This window comes from Lathamus discolor, chromosome 4 (genome assembly GCF_037157495.1).
Source record: "Lathamus discolor isolate bLatDis1 chromosome 4, bLatDis1.hap1, whole genome shotgun sequence".
Classification (NCBI taxonomy): Eukaryota; Metazoa; Chordata; class Aves; order Psittaciformes; family Psittacidae; genus Lathamus; species Lathamus discolor.
The window spans coordinates 113,040,823-113,055,980 of record NC_088887.1 but is presented as its reverse complement, the minus strand read 5'-3'; the positions used below and the strand labels follow the sequence as shown (position 1 = coordinate 113,055,980).

At 38.7% G+C, this 15,158-nt stretch overlaps 1 protein-coding gene across 4 annotated transcripts in view; it reads right to left on the bottom strand.

Moving 5' to 3' along the window:
- The window catches only part of PDGFD (platelet derived growth factor D), a 144,748-nt gene that overhangs the window by 13,444 nt on the left and 116,146 nt on the right, over positions 1-15,158 (bottom strand). For all 4 annotated transcript variants that reach the window (XM_065678681.1, XM_065678679.1, XM_065678682.1 and 1 more), the window contains 2 exons: positions 14,662-14,863; positions 3,181-3,395 (listed from right to left, as the gene is read on the bottom strand). In XM_065678681.1, the coding sequence (XP_065534753.1) occupies positions 3,181-3,395; positions 14,662-14,863 (417 nt within the window). The remainder of the gene's footprint in view (positions 1-3,180; positions 3,396-14,661; positions 14,864-15,158) is intronic.

Sequence of the window (15,158 nt, the reverse complement as noted above, 5' to 3'; positions counted from 1 at the left end):
AGATTTTTAACCAAATTAACAACAGTGAGGCCTTCATAAAGTATGAAGCTCTAACCTCCATTATGCAACTAAGGGCTTTTTGGTTACAGTTAGTGTACTTCAAATTGGCTTCAAAAAGTGTAAACCAACTCCACGGTTCTAAACCCGGCATGTTGAAATGCCCCTCCTCAGTGCCTTTACTGGGAGGCATTTAAATAAAATTAGTGTTAAGTGCCTAAGGATGATAAAGAATAGAACTGATTAGCTGTGTGTGGCTAATAATAATAATAAAGTAAAAAATATTTTGGACTAAAATTAATGGACACATCTTTAGTATGTCATATGTGAATTTAACTGCATGACTTCCACTCATGTTAATGGGAGCCACTTGGCTAAATTTCTGCTCAGTGAGCTGTTAATTCATCCCTAAGGGATTAAGCTTAAATTTAAATTTACAAAAGCCATTTAATGTTAAAGCTGAAACACTGTCTTGAATTCGTACGGTTTTCAGAGAACAAAGGAGTAATGAAATAAATTAGCAGTGATATATTAGTGTGAATATTGAATTTTCTGAATTTAGTGTTTAATTTGTGGTGGTCAAAAGTCATGACATCCTGGATCTGACCAATACCTGGTCAGTGTGATATTCTGGTGCCCCAGCACCACATGCTCCCAAACATAGTATAGAAAAGTAAGTACTTGATAACATGTTTATAATAATTTTTTTTTCTCCTGGCTACTGTCAATAGTTCGCTTAAATTCTGATACAGATGTGACCAACGATTCTTTAGTTTATATTTTACTCCCAGTTCTCTCAGAATCCTTCTGAATTATGTGCCACTTATATTTAAGGGTTGAAATATATGAATTAGTTTCCTTTCAATCTCTCTTGCTCTTTTCTCTTTTCTTTTTTCTTTTCTTTTCTTTCACTGTCTCCTAATTCCCATTTTTTTCTATATTAAATTATCCAAAACTTTTGAGCCACTTTCCTTACATATGTTCTTAATGTATATCTTCTCCCATATTTTTCTTGATGTGTTTTTTCTTTTTCTATACATATTTTCTGCTCCTGCCTGTATCCTTTTAAGCATCAGTGGTCAAAACCCCAGTATAAGTACCCCACCAATTTAAGCATGCCATCATATTTGTATTACTTCTTGTTCACCTTTATTTCTGCGAAGACTGTCACTTCCTTTTTCCCTATCATCACTGCACTAAACAACTATTTTCTTGAAGGTCTTCACAGTGATTCATTATTCAACTTTTACGTCAGCTTTCACCCTTTATTTCTCCCTCCTCCCCTCACACACCCAGTGTTACAAGAATAGTTCAGACTACTCATCCTAACGCCTGATGCTTTTCTCAACTGCATTTAGAAGTAGTTACATAGGCCTTCTGAAGTCCCTCATAGCCTTCTTTGCTGTTACAAGTGTATTATCTCCTGTGCTAGCTGTCATTTTTGCCACCTTTCTGTTCACCTCCCTCCAGATTGATCATACATGAAACAGCACTTAATCCGTGTGCTGGAGGCACCCAGAGATAGCCACTTCCTATGTAGAAAAGTGTGCATTTCTTCAACCTCTTTGCTCGTTATCTCTTAACCATCTTCTAATCCATGTACGATCTTGTCTGGTTGCTCTCTGAAGGAAATGCCAGGTCTTTTAGCATTCTTGTACAATGTTGTTCTGTATAAATATTTATTCATACATAAGGCATTCTGAGTTCATTTTATCAGTTCATAGTCATCTAAGTGGTTTATACTATTAATTTTTTTTCTAATTAACTTTTCTACCACTGAGATAAGACTTTCTGCTCTGTAATTACCAGGGTCATCCGCTGCATCTTGTTTAAAATTAGATAAACTATTAACTATTCTGTAGCCCTAGCTGATGCTGTATTCTGCAGTTAATTGTGATAAAAAAAATCTCTTCCCTTGGAAAAGATTAACCACATACAGCAAGGCAAAGGTTTGACCTTCAATGGCCGCCTCCTATTGCAGCCATAGTGTCTCCCAAGTTAATGCCTTTAATTTTCACTTGAGACTTAAGCCAAGTGGTAAATCAGGTTCTTGTAAGAGATGTATGTTAGAAATTAAGTCAGAATGGCATGCACCCACCTATTTTCAGACAACTGAAAAGATAATATCAAGTAACTTTCCTAGATATGTTCACTTTGGTAAACATTGCTCACACTGGTTCTGAAAATATTGACTTAGAAGCAAAAAGATACAAAGCTGTTTCCTTGTTTCTTTCCTCTCTAAATTTGTTCTGGATGGATGAAAAATAAATCACAGAATCATAGAATCAATGGTTTGGGTTAGAAGGGACCTTAAAGATCATCTATTTCCAACCCCTTGCCATGGGCAGGGACACCTTCCACTAGACCAAGTTGTTCAAATACCTGTCCAACATGGCCTTGAATACTTCAGAGATGAGACATCCACAGCTTCTCTGGCAACCTGTTCCAGTGTCTCACTGCCTTCACAGTAAAGAATTTCTTCTTCATATCTAATCTAAATCTGCCCTCTTTCAGTTTAAAGCCATTCCCCCTTGTCCTGTCACTACATGCTGTTTAAATATTATAATGGACTTTGCTTTTATGCAAACATAAAGTCTTTTAAAAAAAATGCTGACTGGGAAAGAATCTAAGGCTGAAAGATTCAGCTGTTTCCTACAGGTAATAAATCTGGAGAGAAAACAGTTTACAAGTGACTTAACTGTCATTTCCAAGCACGGTTTAAGACGAGGTAGCACAAAACAAGAGGAAGTGCAATCAAATGTCTCAAGCAACACGTCTCTATGTTACTAAAAACAGTATTTCCAATGGTATATATATTCATATTGTATCAGTCCTTTTCTGGGAAAAATCAGTCCAAAATAAGCCTCATTCTTGAAAGAAAGCTCAGGAGGATGCTGTAGTAGCATACACACAGATAGGTGGCAAAAGTTCTAAATCAACTTATCCATAAATACCTGTTAACATTCCTGTCTAACATATATATATAATCTCTTTCCACTCTGCTCATTCACCACTTCCAAATACAATTTGCTCAGTGATGTTGTGGCAACAAAGATGTTAATATTAAACGTACTTAAAATCAGGCCTTTCTGCCATACATGGCCCTGAGAAAAGCCTTCAGAATACATGCAGGCAATAAAAACCCAAATGAAGTACCAAAGAAAATAAAAAGAGTGAAAATACCTCATGATATTTTTTCACTGTTTTCCCTGACATGCACATGCAGGATTTCCAGTTTGCAGTCCCACAGCCACAGTTTCCTCCACAGCGCTGGACAAGGAGGCATCGGGGGAAGAAAACAACATTTGTCAGCCTCAGTTCCTCCCTTAAATTGACAGAGTAGTTCCTCGGAGTGCAGCTGTAACGTTTCACATCATCATTCAACCTATCCAGGTCAACTGCAATGCAAAAGAAGTTTCATTAGTAAGGTTTGAGTGGGACAGTCCTCTGGTTTGAACCACCCCCTAGGCAGTCAGTAAAACAAGTGGTGTGACACTAGTTAGAAAATTTGTGAAATATAGCAGTGATTTCCAAACAGACAGACGTAAACCCACCAATTTTAAATCATTAAAGGTGGCCATCCAGGCTCTCATCCTGCGCCCACTGACTCCCAGAGCAGAGCTCACACTGGCTATGAAGGTGAAGGGAAGGCTTGCCTGAAAGCTAAAGGCTGGTTATTTTATTTGCTTTGTCACTGATCTGTTGGATCCTTGGGTAAGACATTTTCTCTCTGCTACTCTTTTCCCCCCTCTGCTTATACCTGGCTTACTTGGATGATGAGCTTTTTTTTTTGTTATTACAGGCATTACTCCTTCTGCCTAACTGCTGGCATTCAAAAGGGAGCACTTTAAACAATGCTATTGCTGTGCTTATTACAGAAAGGTCTTTGGAGAGTGATTCATCCCTTCCTCACAAGGGCATTTAGGACAGGTGGCATGACTTGCTTTCTAAAGTTGCCTGTCTGTATTGTTTATGGATAGAGTCTAGGTAACTCTCTTTTAGATGGTCAAATCAATCTAAGCAATATTAATATCAGCTGGTAAATGTTACTATAATAGGCATACAAATAAATACAATTAAAACTAATGAGCTTCATTGAATGCCAGTAGTTGGTTGATGTTTAAATGCCTGGTATTCTCTGTGAGATATGTCATGTAAACAAGCAGTAAAGCCAACCATAAAAATAACTTATAGACTATACTGTGAGTTTAAGTGCTGTTTCTAGCTTTAGCTTGTAAACCTAAAACAAAATAACCCCCCCCATCCATATATATATTTTCCATGATTGTAACACAGATAAAAGTAACAAATTTAATGGCTTTCATTTCTCTAGAAGTTTTCAGAGTTCTTTTTTCTCTCCTTTTCTGCTTTCTTCTTTTCCTTATGATTCTGTCCACCAACTAAGTGTTCAAAAGCTCAGGAATTCATTCAGGACTGGAGGACATGTCAACTGGTGTCGAGTTCCCACCCCAAACAGTATTTGCTAATAAAAATATCATCAGGAAAATAGGAACTGTTTAAATGAGAAATGAGATAATGGTGTAATGTTGGTGAACATATATTTTCATGGGCATGTTTAATAGGTCAACACCATTTCTGGTCCTGATAGTACATACGCATTTGTTTTACTATAAGCATTTGAAAACCTTCCACAAAGCCACCTCTGCGACTCAGTCCTTGTCAACATCACAAAGAAAACTGTGGAAAAAGCAGTGATTTGTAAATATCATGCATCTTTACATTCTGGCATGGAGATATTCACAAGGCAGATACGCAAGATGCAACTCGTAAATGCCACAAGTACTATTATAGAAAATCACTGCAGCTTCACTTTTCTGGCAAGGTGTTAGTCAATGGAAATTTAGCAGATAAATTGTGATTTTATAGCAATTGTGATACGTCTTACCATGAAATCCCAGTGGCTCTCTCCAGAGAGCTAACATCTCTTCAGAAGAGGTATAGATCATCCTCCTGATAGAAGCACAAAATCAATGGGGCTGCTGGTATACTCATGCACTGGGAGAAAAATACACTCCAAATGTCCACAGCCAAGACTTACAAGTCCAGAGAATATTGATTTCTTTGTTTTAACAGATGATATTTTCTTGTCTACCACCATTCTCCAAAGCCACCCCTTCTCACTGCAGGGTCTCAGGCTAATTCTTCTCACAGGGAAGTGTTTCCCTCTACTCTAAATGTTCTCATCTGGACTTTTGCCATCAGCTTTGCTTGCCAATATAGCAAAGAAGTATCTGGCTACTATTCATTTTAGCCAGTTGAGATGAAGGGAAAATTAACCAATGTAAAAAGAGGGCAGATAATTTTGTGTCTTCATGATTAATTAAAATTCTTGAGAGGAAAGCCTGGATCATCCACACTCATGCAGCAATCCATAGGAATGGATACTGATATGAGCAGGCTCCTATCAGGACAGGCTGAACAAGGACTAGGATGGCATTTGCTGATGGTGCCTCTCTATACAGTTAGAATAAAGTTCTTAAAGGCTTAAATCAGCCTTAATTCAGCTGAAGTAATGTAGGAAACAAGGCTTCCAATAACAAACTGGTCATTAAAGAGGGCCCAGACACAGGTCACATGAACTGACATCTGTGTCCAGGAGATGTCCAGGGGACTGAATAAACTTGATTTATCACAGATGAAATTTCCCCTCCGTCTCAATAGTCCCTGCATTGAGCTGATACCTATTATCACTGATGCATTATCAACACAGAAATGAGTCTTTGTAATGAGACTGGCAGAGAGGGAAAGCACCTGCATTCAGAGAGCCAGGGTGGGGGGGCTTTCCTGCAGAGACCATATTATATTCATCACAGTGTTACAAATATTAGCTTCGGTACCTGAGCTACTTCATTTAAATGGAAAGGGGTGACCTGGCAAAGGGCTTTCACTGGAGGGAAGGCTTTGTTCACTAGCCTTCAAAAGCCTCATTTTGTTGACTTTCAGAAGTCTTTGCAAGGTCTCTTAGGCTGTAGCTGAGTCAGTACTGTGGAGCGCTGTTGGCTTGCTTGAAGCATATGAGGGAATAATCACATAATTAGGGTAATTTTTTTTTCTATGCAGTATGAAGGAATCAGTTGTTTTCAGTGAGGGCTCAAAACTTTCTCTGGATGCATTTTTAAGGAATTCTGTAATCAACTGGTAGCAAAATACATTTCATTCAGTGTATTTTAATATGTTGAACTATATTTGAAAAATCTATGGGAAATTTTCCAGTGGAAAATTGCATGAATTCTCCTTGGTGTCTTCTCAAGGCATTCTGATCCTGACTTATTAGCATTTTTTGATACCCCAAATCTTAAAGTTATCAGTTAAGATGTGAATTCTCTGCACTTTGTCATATCTTAGGTATCAGAGTCCAAGCTGGAATGGACAAATACAATAGCAGAAAGGTCTTATTTTAGTGATCTTGAAATAATAAAAATAACTTTAAGCAGTGGAAGAAAGGCTGAATAAAGGGTTTAAGAGATACACAAGTCATTCTCCACAAAAATTCATATGGAGATAAACACCTACACTCTTTTTGACTCTGGTCTACAGAAATCCACTGCGTGGTGGGACAAGGTGAGCACATAATGTCTTCTGTGAACAGGGCATACTATACTTTGATAGCATCAGACTGATACACAAGAACGCTTCCTAGTGCCTAATTAGCTTTAGTCCATGGTTTGCAGTGCCCCAACAAAAGAACATATTTTGCTCTGAACAACTCTCTGCTGAAAACTTCAATATGCATTTTTTTCCTGTCTTGGGATTGTTTTACTGTCTGGAGCCAGTCCATTTCCTCATATAACAATGAGATTTTACAGTACAGTCAGTTTTACGCATCACTTCACTGCTGTAACTAAAATGTAATCGAGCCTTGGTGTGATTGGTGTGAAATCCTACTGCTTTTCTTATAAGGACTGAAACCACTGGAGTCCTTAATTTAAAACTAGAACTAAAAAGTTCTCTAGACTAGATGCAAATAATTTCAAAGTGTTATTACAGAATGTCTGCATCAGATTTCAATTTAAAGGCAAGGCAGACATAAAAAAATACATTGGAGCAGTAAGTTGGAAAGTTGGGGTGCACTGTTTGTCCCCTCCTCCCCCTTAAATCCTATGTCTACATCCATCCCCATTTCATAGTACTATAGTATGTGCTTGCCTTGAAACATTGATCTTAATCAGAGGAAAGGACTGATATCAGGGATTGCAGCTAATACCAAGTTTTATTTAAGAAGGGACAGCCTTAAAGATTCCAGAAAAACCCTGTGCTGCTGGTCACTGATTAATTTTAAAAAGACAGGCAGTCTGTTAGGGTTTCTTTTAAGACTTCATTATTCCAAGTTCATACATGGCCCTAACATTGCTATATCTGAATATTTTACACTTTTTTTCATGTATCAGCCACAGGCCAGACCTGAGGTGTAAGACATGGTAGCCACCTTGCCACAGTATTCTTATACCACATGTCAAGGCCATCTACAAGCAAGGCAAGAAGGATTCAGGCAGCCTAGCCTCATCCCAGTGTAAAATAAAGGGGCAAATTCTCCTGAAAGCCATATTCAGGCACATGAACGACAAGAGGGTGACTGGAAACAGCCAGAATATATTTACCAAGGGCAAATAATGATGGACCAGCCTGAGATTCTGCTATAATGAGATAACTCTTTTGATGGATGAAGTGAAATCAGCGGTCATCTGCTGGGTCATCTGCTGATTTTTGACAGTGATCCATAGCATACTTGCAGCCAAACTGCTGAGATATAATGGGATAGGTGGACTACAAATTTGGTAGATAACCAGAAGGCATAAGAAGCTTGAGCAAAATGGTCAGCAATTCCAAATACAACTGGTGGCTGGTTACTAGCATGCTCCCCAGTCAGTAATGCTGGGGTAAACACTGCTGAATATCTTCACTACTGATCAGAACAATGGAATAATATGAACCCTCATCAAGTTTGTCAGTGACATCACATTAAGGGAATTTGTTCACGTGCTGCAGGGCTGCCATTCAGAAGGATCTCAGCAGTCTGTATAAATGTGCTGGCAAGAACCTCATCAGGTTCAGTGATGGCAAACGGAAATTCCTGTGCCTGACATGGAATAACCCCATGCATCAGTCCAGACTGCGGACACACTGGTTAAGCAGAAGCTTTGCAAAAAAAAAAAGCTTTAACATCCTGGTAAACATCAGGTTGAACATGAGTCAGCTGTCTGCCTTGCAGTGACACAGGCTGCATGCTGAGCTGCATTAGGAAGAATTTGGCAGCAGGTTGAGGGAGATGAATACATTCAGCTCTTGTGAACCTGCATCTGCAGTACTTTGTGCAGTTTTGAGTTCCCTCCAGCAGAACAGGATGAACAAACCAGAGGCTCAATAGCAGGTGACCATGATGGTTAAAATGCTGGTCCAAAACAGCCACAGTGAGGCGAGAGAACTGTATTTTTTTAGTCTGGAAAGAAGACTAGAGGGGGTTCTAATAATTGTCTTTGGCTATCTGGAAGGTGCTACTGGGAGCATGGAGGAAGTCTCTTCTTGAATGTGCACAGCAAAAATACAAGGCAAAAAATCTCAAGTTGCAGCAAGGGACATTTCAGTGAGCTCTAAGAAAAACTGATCACCATGAGGTGGTCTAATGCTGGGACAAATTATCCAACAGCTTGTGGAATCACTTACCCCTGTTCATATTTTGTGCATCAGTAAGGGATGGAACTGTAGCATGGTTGGAGTATTGTGTGTCAAGTGGGGATCCAGAGCTTATCATGTGTCTTCAAGTGTGGCTTAGTTTATGACAAAGATTGTGCTGCTGTTTTAATTTTGACTTTTGGGTTTAAAAATTTCCTCCTATAAAGCATGGCATTTCACAGACAATTATGAATACATTGAACCCTTTCTCCCCAGCATTCACTTTCCACTAGCATAAACTTGTGTGTCAGGGCTGTGTCAGGTAGAGCAAAGACATTCATTCAGAGCAGCGCTGTAGCTGACTGAAGCTATGGTGTGGTTGAACTTGAATTGGAAAATGCAATGTCATACATACGATAAACAATTACATCTTCCACTGGTTAAATCACCTAAATGCACTAGCACTGATGAAATTATTCTCCATAGTAAATGTTGACCAAGCACTGTGGCCTTTAGTCTTCAACGCAGTTAAAGGTTTTCACTGTTCCACTGCAGATACTCAATGATACCACAATAAGTACTTTGTTAAATCTACCTGAAAACTTTGGTAGATATCCAAATCTTTCTCTTGGGAGCTGGGGAAAAGATGCTGCAATTTGGATTTACTACAGAATCACAATGCCAAAACAAACCTTGTCAATACAGCAACTATTATTTTAGAGGATGAGAGATCAGAATTGCAGTGGGATAATAACTGTCCACGTAAAACATGGTTCACAATATATAGGCCTATTATAGACTGGCAAACCAATTATTAGCTGTGGTATGGGTCAAGTAGCAAAAGCAGGCCAAACTATGAGTGTCACAAATGGACATAGCTTCATTGAAATCAATGGGATTGAGCAGCTTATTCCAGCAATAAATAATTTGCTGTAAGTTTCACTAGCATTTTAAAAAAGGAGTCTAATAAGAAAAGCTTTCACTGCAGTGACCAACAGGAATGTCACATAAACCATGAGGGAAAATTCACATTTGTTGCAGAAGGGGAAGACTACAGGTATAGATATGAATTAGATGATTGTAAAATGAATGGATGTGTGTAGTTTGCACGCAACAGACAAACTGGCTCCCAGATGAAGATGAGTGGAAGAAATACACTATTTTTTTAAGTTTGGGGAATACTTTGCAGGTATTTGAGAAGGTACCTGTAATATTCACATTTCCTGTGAATGAGCAGGCATTCAGCATTTGTGATGCCTGGACATTCTATCTGGTGCACTGAAACTTGCTGGCAGCCATCCCAGAACCTTTCAAGGAAGAGTACATGGATGTTTGCAGTCATTTACTGGCCACTGTTTGCAGCCCCCTGAGAAATTACGTTCCTGAGTTAAACTTCTAACTTCTTGCTAGACCATTGTAAGTAGTGACAATTAAAGCTATTGTTAAGGACATGGCAAAACTTGTCTGATCTTGGGAACCTGTTTGGACAGCAGAAACATTCCATGCAGACTTGTGGTCTCATCTTGCTACTCCCCTTCTAGAGAACAGTGTGGCTATGCCAGCGTCTATTTATTTAACCTGTAAACCTGTCATTGCAGACAGATGTTATTGCAAGAATGTCCCACCTGATTAATTTCCTCTGATAGCCAAAGGCTTCATGCATACTATTTCCAGAAAAGAAAATGAGCACAGAGGCATGTGTAGTCTTGTTAATTACAAGAATGTATCTATCTACAGGTGCTCCTGCTCCCCAGATTTATTCGTAAAAAAAAAGCCCAAACAACCCCACAGCAAACACAAAATCAATCAAAAAAGCCCACCACCCTGAAAAATAAACAACCCCCCAAAAAACCCCAAACCAACAAATAAAACCCCCCTCAAAATCCACAAAACAACACCACCAACCAACAACAAACCCCCATTCTTTTTATAAAGATGATCCCTTTCTCTAGGTACCAGCCCCTCGACATTTCTGTGATGAGGAACAGTGAACTTTCTCTTTGCTTTCTGCATCTGCAGACAAGTCATTTCACAGGCAGAGATCTTTCAAAACCTATAAAGCCTTTTTCAGTTCAAGGTAAAACTTCAAAATGAGCAACAGCAGATAAATACAAGCAAGCACGTGGGAAAAGTTAGATGTTTAACTGATGGTTGAAACTGTTTACAACAGTATCCCTGAGGAATTCTGATATTGTCAAGCAGATATATTGGTGCTTTCAAAAATTTAAATTATAGGATCAAGAGTTTTCCTTTTAACGCATCTGAATGCACCTTATGACTCTCTAAAATATAAATCTAGAAGTTCAACAAAATTATAGACGTTGGCTGTTTTTTATATCTACCTGTTTTCTTGCTAAGAACAGTATTAAATAAACTAATAGCCAGTGATATAGAGATGTTTTATATTTGTAGCACCCAAATTACTATGACACTGAGATCAGCTACAAAATATTACAGCAATGCAAAAGGAATTTTTTTAAAGGATGGACTTTATTTGGTCTGACCTGCTTTTGTCCTAAGAGCCTAGGATGAGCTTAAGGCTGAATATTCATACTTTCAGAGTTTCTAAAATGCAGCGATGGATAGCAAAACTTTTTGAGTATATTTACCACTGCTGCAAAGGGTAAAACATCTAATTGTCGTATTTTCATGAAGGAGGTGTATACTGTAGTTCGTAGTTTACACAAGGCATCTCATTTGAGGATTTTGAAAATGTGCATGTGTGTCTTCCCCTTCCTTTTCTGCCAGTCTGAAGCAGCTAATAGTAAACCTCACTGAACATATGTAGAATTACATTTCAGAGTTCATGTGATTATTAGCGAGACACACCCGATACCAATATCTCACTTCAATAGTGTAAATAGAAAGAAATGCATTTAACTCAATAGAGCTGCATCAGTGTTGTAGAGGTGTGAGATCAGATTCTATAGATGGAATGGAGTTATCATTTATACACAGATTTAATCAACACACTTTTCATCTTTAAGGTTCTTGCAGGAAGTATTCAGGGATTGATCTATCTGTGATGGAAGGGAGTAAAGAAGATGGAGCCAGAATCTTCTTTCAAAGGACAGGAAGGGATGGACTCAACTTGTAACATAGGAAAACCTATTCAAAAGTTTAAAAGAAAACAAAAACCCCTCCTTTGTTTGGACGGTGGTCAGACATAGGTTGTCCAGAGAGGTTGTGTATTCTTGGATATATGCAAAACCTGACTAGACATGGTCCAGAGCAACCTGCTATTGGTGACCATTCCTTGAGCTGGGTGGGTGGACTATGGAAACTCCTGAGATGCTGTCTCACTTTGTCTATTCTGTGATTCTGAATTTCAGCTACGCTAAAATACTGTACTTCTTATTTCCTTACCCTGATCCTTAACTTTGTAGATTATTGATTGCCAAATTAGGAAAACTTACCATTTAAATATCATTTATCAGATATCCCTTTAATCAGAATTGGCATTCAGCAACACTACCTTGTAAGCTCAATTTTGTGGCACAATTTGGTACATGCAGAGAGTTGGATAGGAGCAAAATCATTAGAGATTCATTTATACTACACATACGACATGTTCTCAGAACTCTGTGAAAGACAGGCAGAGCTTACATCAAATTGTTGTTATCTGCCTCAGGGCTGTTCCAACTAAGGATAAAAAATGAAACCCAAGCCGGAAGCAGAAACCGATAGATATCTGAAATAAATGATGATATAATCTGTTGCTCTCTTTGCTGCAAGGTTGCCCTATTGCCTATAAACATCCCCCAGAGATCCACAGTGTCTGTGTTTAAAATCCACCAAGCATTTATAATTTAAGGACTTGTTAAAGCTATTCCCTACTCCTGACATCATTCAAGAATAAGCCTTTAATCTTGCCAGAAGTTTATGACTAAGTAAAAATTCTTAACTGACTTTTTTTAAGTATCTGATTGTGGTGAGGTACTTTTTTCCAGAGAGCTGCTAACAGTCAGGGAATTTCGCCTGTAGTTTGAAGACGAGAAAAACTATTTTAAAACTTTTATTCTTATTTCTGTAACCAAAACAATAATCAAAAAAACCTATTAAATCAAGTGTTACAATAATAACTGGAAAACTCTTTATGTTTTTTACACTGTTCTGTTAAGCAAGAAGCTGAATTACATTTACACCAAATGGAGAAAACTTTATGCATCTGAATTTCTGAGCACTACTAGATCAGATCAGTAACTTCAGCCTACATACTCTGCACTAATAAAACAGCAAATGCTACTTCACATATATTTGGTCATTTAAATATATGGGTTACTAGGCCAAATATGATCTGAGAGTCAAATGAAATCCGAAGAGCAGAACCAGTACAGTATTGAGGTTTCTAATCAGCTTCTATTAAAATCAAACCAGACCCTTTATTTTGTTTGTATACATGTCTCTCTATGTCAAATCCAGCCTGGGAATAAGGGACACATAAATCATGTTTCACATACCCCTAAATGAGGTCAAATTGATGTCAGATGTGATGCAGTGGCAGGTACATGACATTTTTCACAAAATGTGCTGTTGTCATGGACGTGCCACAAAGGTACAGAATAAAAGGGTTCAGTTTTCACTGGAGGGGTACACACGGCTTTATTGCAGATTCCTTTGAAGTGCTGACCCTAAAACCAAAGATGGCCAAAGCGCCTTGGAAACTGTATACCAAGTTGGCTGCACATCTAACAATACATTGTATGTGCCTGACATCCTTCTACTGCACAGAGGTCAACATCTATGGGACAGCCCACATCCCTACCATTTATTTATCTCTTTCTCTCCAATACAAGGTGGTCAAAGCAAACTATCACCAGGAATGGCAGCTGGCCTCTGCCAGCTCCTGTTTCATGTCCAGCAATGACATTTGGCCTAGAACTAAGCAGAGACCAGGCCAGACAATTCAGCAATAGGGTGATTGGGTTTCAAGGCATCAGAACACTTCTCAACACCATTTTCCCTAATACAGATGCAATTTATATATCTCTTTAAGATCAAAACCTTTTAATTTAATAGCAAGTAAATTTCATAGAATTAAAATCCTCTCTCCCTGCCCAGCACATGCTTAACATGGGGAGGATGGGAATTAAGATGCAAATAAATATTAAATTTCACAGAATCAGAACTGTGATTTGGGCATTATAATTTTAAAGTTATAAAGAAGAATGCATATGAATATATAACTTGGAAGACAATACTAACAGGAGAACTCATATAAAATATTTCACTCCAGAACTCCTGTGAAAACTGCAGTAATTGTCATCCTGGAGAACCCTAACAGACCTCCTAGATCTGTTCTTGCACTTATAGGGCTATTTCATCAGGCCCTTCAGCCCATGGTTACCTCAGAGCATGACATACTTCTAAATAGTGTTTCTTTATCATTATGGGTTTGTACTTATATCTTAACATCCCTTAGCTTTACCATTTGGTGGATGATTTGAACTAGCAGAAGGAAACAAGAAACATAACCCAGAATGTGTGCTTTGCTCAATTACAAAGATGTTAAACCATAATAATGTTCCCTGCCAACATAATGAAAACCAGTGAGATGCTCACATCCTGAAAAACCAGCTGCACATACAGGTGTCTGCACCAGATGCTTCCCTAAGCACAATGTGATAAAAATTATTATTCCTCACTCAACAGAGAACGATCCCTAAGCAGGGTATTTAAAGAAGGATGATAGTGCAGGTAATTAGGAGCCCCATGTCTTACACACAAAGCAATGTTTAAGAGGGTGAAGCTGAGAACCATCTGTCCTTTACACATGGGCTTATGTTTTCATTTGTGAGTTCATCATAACGATGGGCAGTCTTCAGCCTGATTTCTCAGGCGAGATCTTAGTCAGAAAATGATTAAGGATTAAATAGCTTATCCCTGATTTCATTATTCTTGATTTTTTATTGTCACACTTGCCCTGTGACTCCAACAGGAACATGGGCACCAGAATCAAATACCTGACCAAAGGACATTTCTATGATCTATCCTGGTCTTGCCCCAAATCATATATATAGTGTCTTTTCCTACCTTTTGACTTCCTGTCATGGTAGCTCCTGCCTCGATAATGGTGGCCACTCTCTGTGTACAAATTCTCAAGATCTTCTTGCCAGGAGTCCGGGTTAAAGTGTTTGAGCAGATCCTCCACTGTGTCAAATGCAGCAATGGTCTGATCCAGTGCTTCGGCCGTGAGGGTAGGATCAGTCACTGATGGAGAGGGATAGGATACCCCCTAAGAGTGACATACATCTCAGTGTACTTGGAACAAATTATAGCACCACTTAAAACAATTCAAAGCAGTTACTGACTGAAACAGCTACTCTGGGCCATCTTTTGAAGTCCTTAGGTGGGCCAAGCTGTGTTACATCTGTGGTTTATTTTTGTAAGGAGAAAAGACACCAAGGAACTTCCAAAAAAATCCTAGAGGAGATGCAGGGAGTGGAAGCACTGCCACTGCTGGTCTGTCAACATGCACACCCACTCCTCAAAGGAGATGATGGTTTGTGCATACACAAAGATGTAATGGA